This window comes from Capsicum annuum, unplaced genomic scaffold (genome assembly GCF_002878395.1).
Source record: "Capsicum annuum cultivar UCD-10X-F1 unplaced genomic scaffold, UCD10Xv1.1 ctg2833, whole genome shotgun sequence".
Classification (NCBI taxonomy): Eukaryota; Viridiplantae; Streptophyta; class Magnoliopsida; order Solanales; family Solanaceae; genus Capsicum; species Capsicum annuum.
Window position 1 is genome coordinate 954,859 of NW_025834755.1, and position 14,965 is coordinate 969,823.

At 39.3% G+C, this 14,965-nt stretch overlaps 1 protein-coding gene across 7 annotated transcripts in view; it reads left to right on the top strand.

Annotated features, from left to right (window-relative positions):
* Positions 1 to 14,965, top strand: part of LOC107854406 (K(+) efflux antiporter 3, chloroplastic) — a 58,843-nt gene that overhangs the window by 36,932 nt on the left and 6,946 nt on the right. For 6 of the 7 annotated variants that reach the window (XM_016699418.2, XM_016699417.2, XM_016699420.2 and 3 more), the window contains exon 7: positions 3,248 to 3,316. The exons of the other annotated variant lie outside the window; for it this stretch is intronic. In XM_016699418.2, coding sequence (XP_016554904.1) covers positions 3,248 to 3,316 — 69 coding nt within the window. The remainder of the gene's footprint in view (positions 1 to 3,247; positions 3,317 to 14,965) is intronic. 7 annotated transcript variants of the gene reach the window in all.

Here is a 14,965-nt window from a genome sequence, read left to right on the forward strand (position 1 = left end):
CTTTTGAGGGTGTAAAAATGAGTTCTATTCTACTAACGAGTAGTCTTTTGTCCCTTGTGTCTTTTTGGTACATCCTTGAGGTTCCTTATAGGAGATTGGGTGTCTACGGAAGAAAACCATCTCATTTTGTAGGTTTTTCTATTTTTCATATACCTCTTGTATACATGCATGTTTTTTTCGAAACATGAATAAAATTTTTACTTAATCGAAAATTTTTTTTTTCCTATTTTTTCAGATGTCAAAAGTTCCAATTAGTTGAAGTTACAAATCATTCTGTGTTTATTATTTTCCCAGTTGAAGAGTTATGTTTAAGGTAATATACATTTATAAGTTCTTTGGCTTTTGTAAGTTTCAGTTTCCATACTTATTGCATTATGTTTGAGAGCTGAATAATGCAAATCAAATTCAAGATATTATTCTATTGAATTGAGGGTGTGGTCGGTATGGAAAACATTTTTCTAGGAAAACAAGTTGTTTCTAACTTACTTTCTTGTGTTCATTATGCAAGTAGAAAAATGTTTCTAAAAATATTTGTATATATATTTAAGGCGAAATGGTTTCGTGGACCCCTGTACTTGTTCCTGTTTTTAGAGTGGACACTTCTACTTAGCCCTTTGTCATCTGAACCCCTCAACCCATCAAAATTCAACATTTTGAACCCTTCTTATGCATAGTGGCATTAAATTGCTAAGTTGACAAAACGCGTGATTCAGTATTTTAAATTTAAAAATATTTTTAAAAATAATAAATTAAAAAAAGGGTTTAAATTCCAGCCACCCACACAACAACAGCGCCACACCAGCGACCCTCCCCCCCTAGATTTTATAATATATAAATTTTAATTTATATTATAAATGGATTAAGTTAAATTAATATAATATAAATTATTATTTTAAATAATGATGGAGATGAATTTTATTGTAAAATAAATTTTTTGTTTTTTATTTAATGGTAGAGATGAAATTTTTTGTTGTTGAAGTTTTTGACTATATGATATATAGGAGAAATCTCATGTCAAAATCTCATCGTCGTCGTCGAAACTTTTGATTTTATAATATCAATTACGAGATTTTATAATTTCGAATAGTAATTTTATGATATATAAATTCTGATTTATATTATAAATCGATTAAGTTATATCAATATGATAAATTGTTATCTAAAATATTTAAATAATGATGGAGATGAATTTTATTTTAAAAAATAATTTTTTAATTTATTATTTTATTTTTTGTTTAATATTATTGATTAATAATCTAACAAATTATTTAATGAAGATAATACGACATGTCTGTGATGTGGATATGACGTGGCATTTTTTTAAGGAGAGTGAGCCACACACAATAAGAAGGGTTCAAAATGTTGGGGGTTCAGATGACAAAAGGTTAAGTAGAAGTGTCTACTTTACAAATGGGAACAAGTATAAGGGTCCACGAGACCATTTCGCCTATATTTAACACAGAATAATGAGAACGAATAGGGTAATGGGGGTGAGGTAAGAAATTTTTCAAAAATAATTTTTTTAAAAAATTATTTGGGAGGTAGGGGGCTTGTAGTGGGTGTGGCAGTTGGTGGGGTAAGAATAATTTTAAAAAAAATTAAAGATAATTTTTTTGATGGTTTGGGTTGAGTTGCAGGGTAAGGAAAAAATTTAAAATTTTTTAAAAACAAATTTAAAAGAAATTAAATTTTTTTGGTGGATGGGTGGGAGTGTTGCTTGGTGGGGGGTGGAGTAGGGTTGGGATAAGAATTTTTTTTTGAAATTTTTCAAAAAACAAGTTTTAAAAACTTTTTTGGAGCCGGGGTGGGGGGAGTAGGGTGGCTGGTATGGGGTAAGAAATTCCTTTTGAAATTTTTCATACAATAAATTTAAATAATTTTTAATTTTTTTTTTTTTGGTGGGGGAGGGGGGGGGGGGGGAAAGGGGGGTGGAGGGGGGGATATAAAAAAAAATTTGAAATTTTTAAAAAATTAAAATGAAAAAAAATAATTTGTTTTTGGAGGGGGGGTGGGTCGGGGTTAGTGGTGGGTAAGAATTTTTTATTTCAGGGTAGAGGGTGGGTGATTTAGAGAGTGGTATGAACATTGTAACTTGTTTTTACTACTTTGATTAAGTCATTTTCCTTAGTTTGAAGAAACTTTTTTTCAAGGAAAAATATTTTCCAAGATTTTAAGTCAAACGAACTTGAGAAAATAGAAAAACATTTTACAGAAAATATTTACTTCATACTGAACACACCCTGAATCTTTGTTTTGTAGAAAGTTGTTATTGAACTTGACAATTGATATGGGAATATATCTCAAGAAGTTAAAAGATGAATATATTTTATCAAAGGAATAATAGCAAATTTGAGCTATTTTTTGACAAATCATCTAAATATTTTTGATAGGCATTTTCAGATTTATTGGATTTCCTTTTTTAAAAAAAAATTTATTCAATAGAATTCTGTTGATGAGATGGGAAAAAAACAAACTGAACCCAAATACCGGTAAAAAAACTAGTAAATCAAACCCAATTAACCCGCAATCGACTGGACTGACTGACTGCACACCCTTTAATAATTTGTGACAATCTATATTAAAGGTAATGCGTCCCCCGCAACTTTCAAGATCCTACGAGTACACTGGGTTATGCCTGGGAGTATTCAGCAAGCTCTAAGCAGCTGGGATGGGCAGATCACAACTAAGAGTAACAACCTACTTTGGAGAGGAGTTCCTATGTGCATATTTTGAAGCATTAGGCTCGGGAGGAATGGTAGGTGCTTTTTTTGGAAAGAGAGATCACATGTCCTCCTTAAAATAAAATGTCGTAAGAGTCTCTTCTTTTTGTGTAGAAAGAAAATGGTTACTGATTTTGATTCCTTGTTTTATCTGTTATCAGTTTATAGAATGAGAAGAACCTGTCTTGTACTTAACATTACAATTTTTAACTTGCTATCAAAAAAAATTTCCCTGTAATCCAGCAATTTTATTTTTCCGACGCAATGTGATAGATATACATAAACAATGAATGTTCTTATTGATAATGGAAGTGTTCATAGAGAAGTTACTTGTATTTGTTCCTGTGTATTCTCGTTCTTACCTCTATTTTTCTTGTTTTTCTCTTATTTCTTAGTTTTTTTGAGTATAATTTCCTGTCATGAAAATTGCTTAATTAATGGCAGATTTTACCCTATGTTAGCAGAACTCGAAATTATTGCTTGTTAATGGATCTGTGGGTTCTGTGCTCAGTTTGGCATAATTTTAGATTCTTGCAGAGAAGGGTGAGCTTCCAACTAGATTTGGCTCAGCCACATTGGGAATACTTCTTCTTCAGGTTCTATTTGCATTTCACATTTATGATAATATATTTCATTTTGAAACGATATGGTCTACTTTACATATAAAAGTATCAGAACTAAGAGTTCTGTGGTTACTGTGAGAAACAATGGAGAAAATTATTATTGAATGGTGTTTTTACATAATTACATCAAGACCCTATTTATAGACACCATAGTACAATCCTTTTTCAAGTAGGATTTGGTATATACTATTCCTATTTCTAATAATAATCTAACACTCCCCCTCAAGCTGGTGCATACAAATTATATGTACCTAGCTTGTTACAAATGTAATGAATATGAGTACCGGTGAGGGACTTGGTGAAAATATCTGCAAGTTGATTGCTTGACTTCACAAATTTTGTAACAATATCTCCTGAGAGTATCTTTTCTCTAACAAAGTGACAATCAATCTCTATGTGTTTAGTCCTCTTATGAAACACTGGATTTGATGCGATATGAAGGGCTGCTTGATTATCACACACAAGTTTCATCTTACCGATTTCTCCAAATTTTAATTCTCTCAGCAACTGTTTGATCCAAACTAGCTCACAAGTTGCTATAGCCATTGCTCGATATTCTGCTTCTGCATTAGATCGAGCAATCACACTCTGTTTCTTACTCTTTCAAGACACCAAATTACCTCCTACTAAAACACAATATCCGGAGGTAGAACGTCTATCAGAGGGTGATCCTGCCCAATCAACATCTGCGTATCTAATGATATGCTCGTGACCTCGATCCTCAAAGAGTAGTCCTTTACCTGGAGTTGACTTTATATATCGCAGAATACGAACAACTGCATCCCAATGACTATCACAGGGGGAAGTCATAAACTGACTTACAACACTCACAGGAAAAGATATGTCAGGTCTAGTCACGGTGAGATAATTCAACTTTCCAACCAACCGCCTATACCTTTCAGGATCACTGAGTGGCTCCCCCTATCCTGGTAGAAGTTTGGCATTTGGATTCATAAGAGTGTCAATGGTCTACATCCTATCATTCCTGTCTCCTCAAGAATGTCTAAGACATACTTGCGTTGAGAAATAACAATACGTGATTTGGACTAAGCAACCTCAGTACCTAGAAAATATTTCTGTCTGCCGAGGTCTTTAGTCTGAAAGTGCTGACAGAGATGTTGCTTCAATTTGGAGGTACCATCTTCATCATTGCCGGTGATAACGATATCATCAACATAAACCACCAGATAAATACACAAATTTGGTTGAGAATGTCGATAAAACACTGAGTGATCAGCTCCACTACGAATCATGCCAAACTGCTGAATTACTATGCTGAATTTTCCAAACCAAGCTCGACGAAACTGTTTCAGACCATAGAGTGATCTGCGCAATCGACATACAAGGCTACTAGACTCCTCCTGAGCAACAAAACCAAGTGGTTGCTCCATATAGACTTCTTCCTCAAGATCACCATGCAGAAAAGCGTTCTTAATAACCAACTGATAAAGAGACCAATGACGAACGACAGCAATGGATAGGCAAGACGGACAAATGCTATTTTAGCCATCGGAGAAAAAGTGTCACTATAATCAAGCCCAAATATTTGCGTGATCCTTTGGCAACAAGGCAAGCCTTAAGCCGATCAACCTGACTGCCTGGACCAACTTTAACCGCATAAACCCAACGACAACCAACAGTAGATTTACGTGCAGGAAGGGAAACAAGCTCCTAAGTACCACTCGTATGTAAAGCAGACATCTCATCTATCATAGCCTGCTTTCATCCTGAATGAGAAAGTGCTTCACCTATAGTCTTAGGTATGGAAATAGATGACAAAGACAATATAAAAGCATAATGGGGTGATAATAAACGATGATAACTCAAGAAAGTATAGTGTGGGTTAGCATTACGAGTGGAACACATACCTTTTTGAAGTGCAACTGATTGGCTAGAAGAAGGCAAGTCCGCAATAGGAGCAGCGCCCGACGCATGACATGAATCATCTGGGACTAATGGTGGACGTGGATGATGATGATAAGTCAGAAGTGGTAGTACTGTAGCAGGAGACGTAGAAGTAACTGTTGATTCCTTAAAGGTTGGGTCGGGTAAGTTTGGAGATATGGGTAAGACCAAAGATGGTGCAGGTAAGACTGGAGATACAAGTAAAATCTCAGAGATATCAGGATGATCAGAAGATATATAGTAAGGTCGAGATTTAAAAAAAGTGACATCGGCGGACATAAAGTAGCGACGAAGATTTGGTGAATAACAACGATACCCTTTTTGAACTCGAGAGTAACCAAGGAAGACACACTTGAGAGCACGAGGGGCTAATTTATCTTTTCCAGGGGCTAAGTTATGGACAAAACATGTGCTCCCAAAGATACGATGGGGGATTGAGTAGAGATGTGACTGTGGAAATAATATAGAATGGGAAACTTTATTATGAAGGGAAGATGATGGCATTCTATTAATTAGATAACAAGATGTGAGAACTGTATCGCCCCAAAATTGCAGCGGAACATGAGATTCAACAAGAAGAGTGCAAGCAGTCTCAAGAACATGCCTATTTTTTCTTTCTGCTATACCATTTTGCTGAGGGGTGTATGGACAAGATGTTTGGCGAACAATTCCTTGATGAGTCATAAACTCTTGAAACTAAGAGGATAAGTATTCTAAGGCATTGTCACTACGAAAAGTATGAATAGAAACACCAAATTGAGTCTGTATTTCAGCACAAAAATTTTTGAATATAGAAAATATCTCAGAACGATCTTTCATTAAGAAAACCCAAGTACATCTTGAAAAATCATCATTGAAACTAACAAAATAACGAAAACCTAAAGGTGAACTGACTCTACTAGGACCCAAACATCAGAATGTACTAATGAGAAAATAGATTCGGAACGACTCTCAATACTACATGGGAAAATAGCACAGGTGTGTTTCCCAAGTTGCCATGACTCACAATTTAATGTGGATAAACTAGACAAACTAGGCACCATCTTTTGTAGCTTGGATAGACTCGGATGTCCCAAACGTTTGTGAATTAGGTCTGGAGGGTCTATAACGGAGCATGCTGTGAATGAATTTGAATAGGTAAGATGGTAAAGGCCTTGTGATTCATGTCCTGCGCCAATCGTCTGTCCCGTACTGTGGTCCTGCATTAGAAAAGAGTCATCAAGAAAGGTTATTCTGCAATTAAGGGCACGTGTCAGACGACTAACAGATGCAAAATTAAAAGGACAACCTGGGACATAAAGAATAGAGTCTAGAGTGACAGAAGACAAGGGTTTGGCTTTTCCAATTCCTTTTGGTTTTGTTCGGATCCCATTGGCTAAAGTAATAGCAGGATGAGATTGTGAATAAACAATATTAGACAAAAGTGATTCGTTACCAGAAATATGATCAGAAGCACCTGAGTCTACAACCCATGATCTAAGAGTACTAGACTGTGAAACACAAACAAAAGGATTACCAGCAACAGAAGCATCAGGCTGGGCAATTGAGGGTACTTGTGGAGATGTCTGCGTACTTGCTCTATACTGGAGGAACTCATCATATTCTGTTTGCGCAATATGAGCATTATTGGATGATCGATTAGGCTGTGGAGATGTCTGCTTACTTGCTCGATTTCGAAGGAACTCATTATATTCCTTTACAGCAGTAGGCTCATAACTGGGTGGTGGACCAACTTTATGACAATAACTACACTTTGATCGAGATTTTCCAAAACGACCTCCTCCTCGCCGATTTTTCATAGGCTGATATGTTCTTTTTTCTATGGTTTGAGATGCAAGAATAGAAGAGTCAACAGTGGATGATGAAACTACTTTTGTGACTGGGAGTCGCGGCAAGACAAAGCAGACGAGAGAATAACTCGTCAATTGTAGGAACCGTAGGATTAGCTAAAATCTGATCACGTATAGCATCATGGTCAGTAGAAAGTCCAGCAAGTGTAAGAACTAAAAATAACTTCTGTCTGTGCTCTTGTTGTTTTTCTACATCCGCAGTGACGGGCATCAATGTATTAAATTCTTCCATGATTGCTTGTACTCATCCCAAGTAAGTAGACATATCGGCTTCCTGTTTCTTCAAATTGGTCATTCGAGCTATCACATCGTAAAAACGAGATATATCATTAGTGTATAAAGCACGAGCCTTTTGCCAAACTAAATAACACGTCTGGAATGGACGAAACTAGGGCATCAACTTGGAATTAATAGATCGCCATAAGAGACTACATAGTTGAGCATTAACTTTCTCCTATTGCTCTTTAGCTTCCGTATCTTCCGTGCTAGACTTTCCTTTTTCATCTACCACACTAGCCTTGTTTGTTAAATGATCTTGGACACCTTGACCTTTGCACCACAACTCAACTGAGGAAGCCTAGGCTAAATAATTTGAACTTCCCATTAATGGTTTGGAAGTGATCATAGGGCTTGAATTTCCGATACCGGTAGTTTTGGGGCTAAAAACATCATACCCAAAAGACATGTTGGGAATTTTAACTTGAAAGTACCAAGAACAGTAACTGAATCTCTGAATAAAAAGAAAACTGTTAGGAAAAAAACTGAAGCCGCCGGAACCCTAACTCCGACGGCTGGAATCTTCAAAAAAGTTGCCGAAATTTGAATACAAGGTTACTGGCCAAATCGGAAAAGGACGGCGACCCCAACAAAAAAGGAACCACCTAAAAAATTCATCCAAAGAAGGCACACGTGTTGGCGCGTGATTGAACTTGCCGATTTTCGGCAGGCGCTTTGGGGCGCGTGGGGCTGATTTTTCGATGGTTTTAGGTCGGGTTTGCGTCGCCTGAGCTTTCCGAGCCTCTTGGTGGTGTTGTATTTTTCACACAACCCACAAAATAAAGAATCACACAAATTAGTCTCTGGAATTGATGACGGTGACTGAAGTTTTTTTTTTTTTCTTTTCTTTTCTGAAGTTTCTCACCAATTCTCTGATACCATGTGAGAAATAATGGAGAAAAATATTATTGAATGGTGTGTTTACATAATTACATCAAGACCTTATTTATAGACACTATAGTACAATCCTTTTCCAAGTAAGATTTGGTATGTACTATTCCTACAACAACAACAACAACAAACCCAGTGTATTCTCACAAATTGGGGTCTGGGGAGGGTAGAATGTACGCAGTCCATACTGCTACCTCTAAAGAAGTAGAGAGGCTGTTTCCGATAGATCTCCGGCTCAAGATAGAGAATAGTAAGCAAGAGCGTAATGCACCATTAAGCATGGTGGGTGGCATAACATAAAAGGAATAAGACATACTAAAAATAAAATAGAAATCAGAGCAATACGAAATAGGATAAATAAGCACAATATGAAATAAGAGATAAGAAATATGGCATCCGAAAAGTATGACCCCCACCTATGGACACAGCCTTGGGATTGCTAACCCAGCTATACATGAGCTCTTCTACTACTAGCTACAACCCACGCATGCGACCTAGCCTTTTACCCTTATCCGCGACCTCCACACCTTCCTATCTAGGGCCATGTCCTCAGTAAGCTGTAGCTGCTCCATATCATGTCTAATCACTTCCCTCCAGTACTTCTTCGGCCTACCCCTCCTCCTCTGAAAGTCATCCAACGCTAGCCTCTCACACCTACGAACTGGGGCATCCGTGCTCCTCGTCATCACATGCCCAAACCATCTCAACCTTTCTTTCCGCATGTTGTCCTCCACCGAAGCCACTCCCACCTTCTCCCGGACTATCTCATTCCGAACTCTATCCCCTCTAGTAAGTCCACACATCCAACGCAACATTCTCATTTCTGCCACCTTCAGTTTTTGAATATGAGAGTTCTTGATTAGCCAACACTCTACTCCATATAACATAGCTGGACGGACTGCCATTTTATAGAATTTGCCTTTAAGCTTAAGTGACACCTTCTTATCACATAGCACACCCGAGGTGAGCCTCTACTTCATCCAACCTGCTCCAATATGATTAGAGATATCCTCATCAATCTCGCCATTCCCTTGAATCATTAACCCAAGATACTTAAAACTATCCCTCTTACAAACATCCTGGAATCCAGCCTCACCACCATACTGTCCTCCTGCCTCAAGTCGCTAAACTTGCATTCCATATACTCCGTCTTGGACCTACTCAACCTGAACCCCTTGGACTCCAGGGTTTGCCTCCAAACCTCCAATTTTTCATTCACACCCCCTCGCGTCTCGTCAATCAACACTACATCGTCTGCAAACAACATACATTATGGCATCTCCCCTTAAATACGTCGCTTCAACACATCCATCACCAATGCAAACAGGAACGGGCTAAGAGTCGAACCCTGATGCAACCCTATCTCGATTGAAAGATGTTCTGAGTCCCCTCCCGCCGTTCTCACCCAAGTCTTTCCTCCATTGTACATGTCCTTAATAGCTCTGATGTACACCACCGGGACCCCTCTTGCCTTTAAGCATCTCCAAAAAACCTCCCTAGGGACTTTGTCATAAGCCTTCTCCAAGTCGATGAACACCATGTGCAAATCCCTCTTTCTTTCCCTATACTGTTCCACCAATCTCCTCACCAGGTGTATTGCTTCTGTCGTCGAACGACCGGGCATAAAACTAAACTGATTCTCTAAAATGGACACGATCTTCCTTAATCTCCGCTCCACCACTCTCTCCCAAATCTTCATAGTATGACTCAACAACTTGATACCTCTATAGTTGGTGCAACTCTGAATGTCCCCCTTGTTTTTCTATAAAGGAATCATCGTACTCCATCTCCAGGCTTCAGGCATCCTCGCCGTCTTGAAAATGTCGTTAAACAAATCAGTTAACCACCTTAACCCTGCCCTACCTGAAAACTTTCAAAAATCCACTGGAATCTCATCAGGCCCCGTCGGCCTTCCCCTCCACATCGTACGAATAGCTTCCCTGACCTCCTCAATCTTAAAGCGTCTTACAATAACTGAAATCACGTCTCTTCTCCGAGTGTTCCAGCTCACCTAACTCAATGCCTCTGTCCCCTTCCTCGTTCAAAAGCCTATGGAAATACTCCTGCCATCTCTTCTTAATATGGGCATCCTCCACCAAAACTCTGCCATCCTCCCCCTTAATGCACTTCACTTGGTCAAGGTTCCGACCCTTTCGCTCCCTAGCCTTAGCAAGCCTATACAACCTCTTTTCCCCGTCTTTCTCCTCTAACCCCGCATACAAACTCTCAAACACTGCTGACTTTGCTGCCGTAACTGCAAGCTTAGCCTCCTTCTTTGCTAATTTGTAGACCTTCCAGAAAATAACAAAAGAAAAGGAGAAAAAACTGTGTCTGAACAAAAGATTCCAAGAATCGTAGAAGGGTTTCAGTATCCTCTATCCTATCCTGTTTACACCAAAAAGATACCAACAAAATGCAGTCTGATTTGATCTTTAAGAATGAATTCTCTTGTCCTTCGAAGCATCTCATGTTGCTCTCTTTCCATATGCACCACCTATGTTATATTCCTGGCCTGCTTCATTTTCTTTGATAGTCCCTTCCTATTCCAGCATGACAGTTACTCAGTGGTAAAGCTTGGCATCACCCGTTTAATGTTCAAGAATAATTTCAACAACTGTGCAGCAGCTTTGCAATGCAGGTATAGATGACTGATAATTTTTGCCTCTTCTTTACACGTATAACACCCGTTAACTATTTGGAATCCCCTTCTCAGTAAATTGTCCTTAGTCAAACAAGTTTTTTAGCCGCCAACCATTCAAAACCACTAGCTTAGGTAGCGTCCCTCCTTTTTGTCTCCCAATTTCTTTTTATCTTTTTATTTTGTCGATTTGATTTGTCTTTGATTCGAATCTCTTCATCTTCACACTGCTTCATTCCTACTCAGTAAAAATACAATAATAAGAACTAAATAATATAATCAATACTCAAAAGACAATTAAAAGTACTAAAATATGAGGCAAATAATGGCTAAATATTTGCACTTTTGGCCAAACATCTGTCATGACCCAAACTGGGGCCTGGCTGTGACGGACATCCCAAACCATGAAGGCCCGGAACGCCCTTCTCTATCTGGTAATCATGCACAATATTCATATAATAAAAGAAAATGCGGAAACATAATCGAATACGGAAACATGGTCATACTCTGAATTTAATTTAACAATGAAGGATAAAACCCCAATATCAACAAAACAACATCTGAACCAGTCTGCGAAATCTCTACTACATCTGAAAATGACAATTGTCTGAAACTGGGACAAGGCCCCCAGTGGACCTAAACCGAAATAAATAACATAATCTGAAAGACATAGGCCTTCTGGAATAAAGAAGGCTCACTAACTGCACACATCACTGCTGTCTGAAAACTCTACGGCCTAGCAGGACCTCTGAACTGAGTTTTAGACCCTGGGAGGAAGGGGGGGTCAATACAAATGTACTGGTACGCAGAGCAATCCAAAATAAAGCTTTTCATATAAATAAAATAGTTGAGAGCTAATCATAAAACATCATCAACAACAACAACAAACCCAGTGTATTCCCACTTAGTGGGGTCTGGGGGGGGTAAGATGTACGCAGTCCATACCTCTACCTCTGATGAAGTAGAAAGGCTGTTTCCGAAAGACCCCCGGCTCAAGGCACAAGATACCACACAAACACATAGTAAAGCACAGAAGCATATGACATAACATAAATACGGCACCCATAAGGAATATAAAACAGAGGAAAGCAGAGGAAAGCACCCAGATTCGTAATAAGCATGGAACACTGAATACGGAATCATAACGGGAATAAAAAATAAAAAATAAAAACCCCCACCAAGTAATTCCCTACACTAGCGACCCAATCTGGCCCTACTCTTCTGCCGTAATTCGCGTCTTCCAGACCTTCCTATCTAGGGTCATGTCCTCGGTGAGCTGTAACTGTTCCATGTCCCGCCTAATCACCTCAGCCCAGTACTTCTTCGGTCTACCCCTACCCCGTCTAAAACCATCCAACGCTAGCCTCTCACACCTACGGACCGGGGCATCCATGCCCCTCCTCTTCACGTGTCCGAACCATCTCAATCGTGCTTCCCGCATCTTACACTCCACTGAAGTCACACCAACCTTCTCCCGGATAGTCTCATTCCGGACTCTATCCCCTCGAGTCAGTCCACACATCCAGCGCAATATCCGCATTTCTGCCACCTTCATTTTTTGGATGTGGGAGTTCTTAACTGGCCAACACTCCGCTCCATACAGCAAGGCCGGACGGACTACCACCCTATAGAATTTGCCTTTAAGCTTGGGCGGCACCTTCTTATCACACAGCACCCCCGACGCGAGTTTCCACTTCATCCATCCCGCCCCAATACGGTGCGAGACATCCTCGTCAATCTCACCGTTACTCTGGATCACGGACCCGAGATACTTGAACTTATCCCTCTTACATACTTCCTGTGCTTCCAGCTTCACTACTACCTCGTTCTCCCGCCTCACGTCATTAAACTTACATTCCACATACTCTGTCTTGCTTCTGCTCACCCTGAACCCTTTAGACTCAAGAGTTTGCCTCCACATCTCTAATTTGTCATTTACACCCCCTCGAGTCTCATCTATCAGAACTACATCGTCTGCAAAGAGCATACACCACGGCACCTCCCCTTGAATACGCCGCGTCAACACATCCATTACTAACGCAAACAAAAAGGGACTAAGAGTAGATCCCTGATGCAATCCTGTCCGGACAGTGAAATCATAAAACATCATATAGGATATAAATTCCAAAACACATGGGCATTTTTGATAATCATAAAACCTTTCTGTCAATGCAATTTCTGATCTTTGTATTACTTCTGAGTTAGGTGGCACTCCCCTACAAGTTTGATATTCCACGGGCTATATGGAATCCGCCATTGACTCGGCGGGGAAGCCCCCAACCCAAGTGTGCCGCAAGGGTTGGAGTGTCTGAGTTTGATACGCCACAGGGCACTAGGCCAGCGTATAATAATATACCCGGATCGGCAAATCACGGTATTGGGCAATAGTTGTCTGAACTCGTGCCTTCTTCGGGGAACCACCTAAGCTCTCTTTGCGCCTAATTTTAGTCTATTCTGAAACATGCATCATTCCAGTTTCAAAATCTGAAAATCTGATTTCAAACATGCATTCTATTCTGTTCTGAATTAACATGGCATTATCTGAGTTGGTGTCGTCACACCAAGACTTGCAAGTCCTATTTTTGAGCCATAATGCATCATGCAAGATTCTTTCATCAAAAACTCAATTCAGACCACCCAAACTCCGCGACGCGCCAAGCACCAAAATGACGGTGTTTTACGACTAGGACTTAAATTAGCCATAACATCTTGCCCGAGTATCGGATTTGGGCGAATTTTATATCGACGGAAAGCTCATTCAATTTCCCACACTACATTACTGATTAACATGGAAAATTTGCATAGGGTTTATGGCTTTTGGATTATCTACGCATAGAAATGACGGTTTTCGTTCTAGCCCGAAATGCGGAGTGTTACAACATCATCTAGCTATGGTGTGTGTTACAACATCATCTAGCTATGGTGTGTCTTATAATATCAAATAAGCTGTAGTAAATGTCTAAATGAAGCATTGGTTCGGTCTTATAAATTTAAAATTAGTGACTTTCCAGTCCGAAGTACACAGACACCCGATTTCAGGACCACCATTCAACCCATACACATAGTGCTTAAATTTGGCTTGTCTACGCACTTCGAAACAACTTCGGACATGCAGTGTCTGATGTTGGGCTTGACAAAGATAAATTTCATATAGAAGTTTCATATGGCTGAAGTTCATGAACATACGACTTAAGTTCACTCAGTTTTGCCTGAAGTTCATGCACATATAGCTGAAATTCAGCCATTTTTGCCTGAACTTCAAGCAGAGATGCCTGAACATCAGCTGTATTACCTTTAGAAATTTTCATATGAAGTTATGCTTGATACGCTGCATACCTGAAGTTTTACCTAAGTGGGAATGCGTGCATAGATTTTTAAAAAGTGGACACCTGTTAAATATCTGCATCCAAACCAATATCCAGCCCATTGTGCACTTTGGATGGGGCTCCTATTAAAGGAGGCCCAAATTTATTGGTCTTAGTAAAATCAGTTGCCATTTGCAGATTTACCTGACCCATGCCTTTCTTTTCAGTTTCCCTAGTAATAACATCATTTATCCTCCACATGCCTTCAACCTGAGCCGAGGGTCTATCGGAAACAATTGTTGTTTATCCTTCAACATGGAATTTAGATTTGAACCCAAGATTCTCCCTTTAGCCATAGGGTTTTCCTCATTCCCCAAGTTCTCCTCTTACTGCAAGTTATCAGTCTGCCCACCGAAGATCCCCATTACCCGGTGGTCTTTCCTCTTCTCTAGAGGACCTTAGACTTAAATCAGATACCTGAGAGTCACATTGTTGGCGACGCTGCAATTCCTTCCATCCATTTCCTGCAAACTATTGTTGTTTCTTCCCATATATGAATCTTGAAGATCAATTCCTCTAATTCTACTTCTATCGATGACCTAATAAAATCTAGTTGCCCTTTGACTCTCAATGTAGTTCATAGGAGACGGTTTCTCAATGCTTTTTCTTCCTCAGTTTCTAACCTTCCACTGTACTTCTCCTCAATCTCTTTAAACATCTTATCAGACCACAAATATAAAGGCATCCCTAGTAAGCT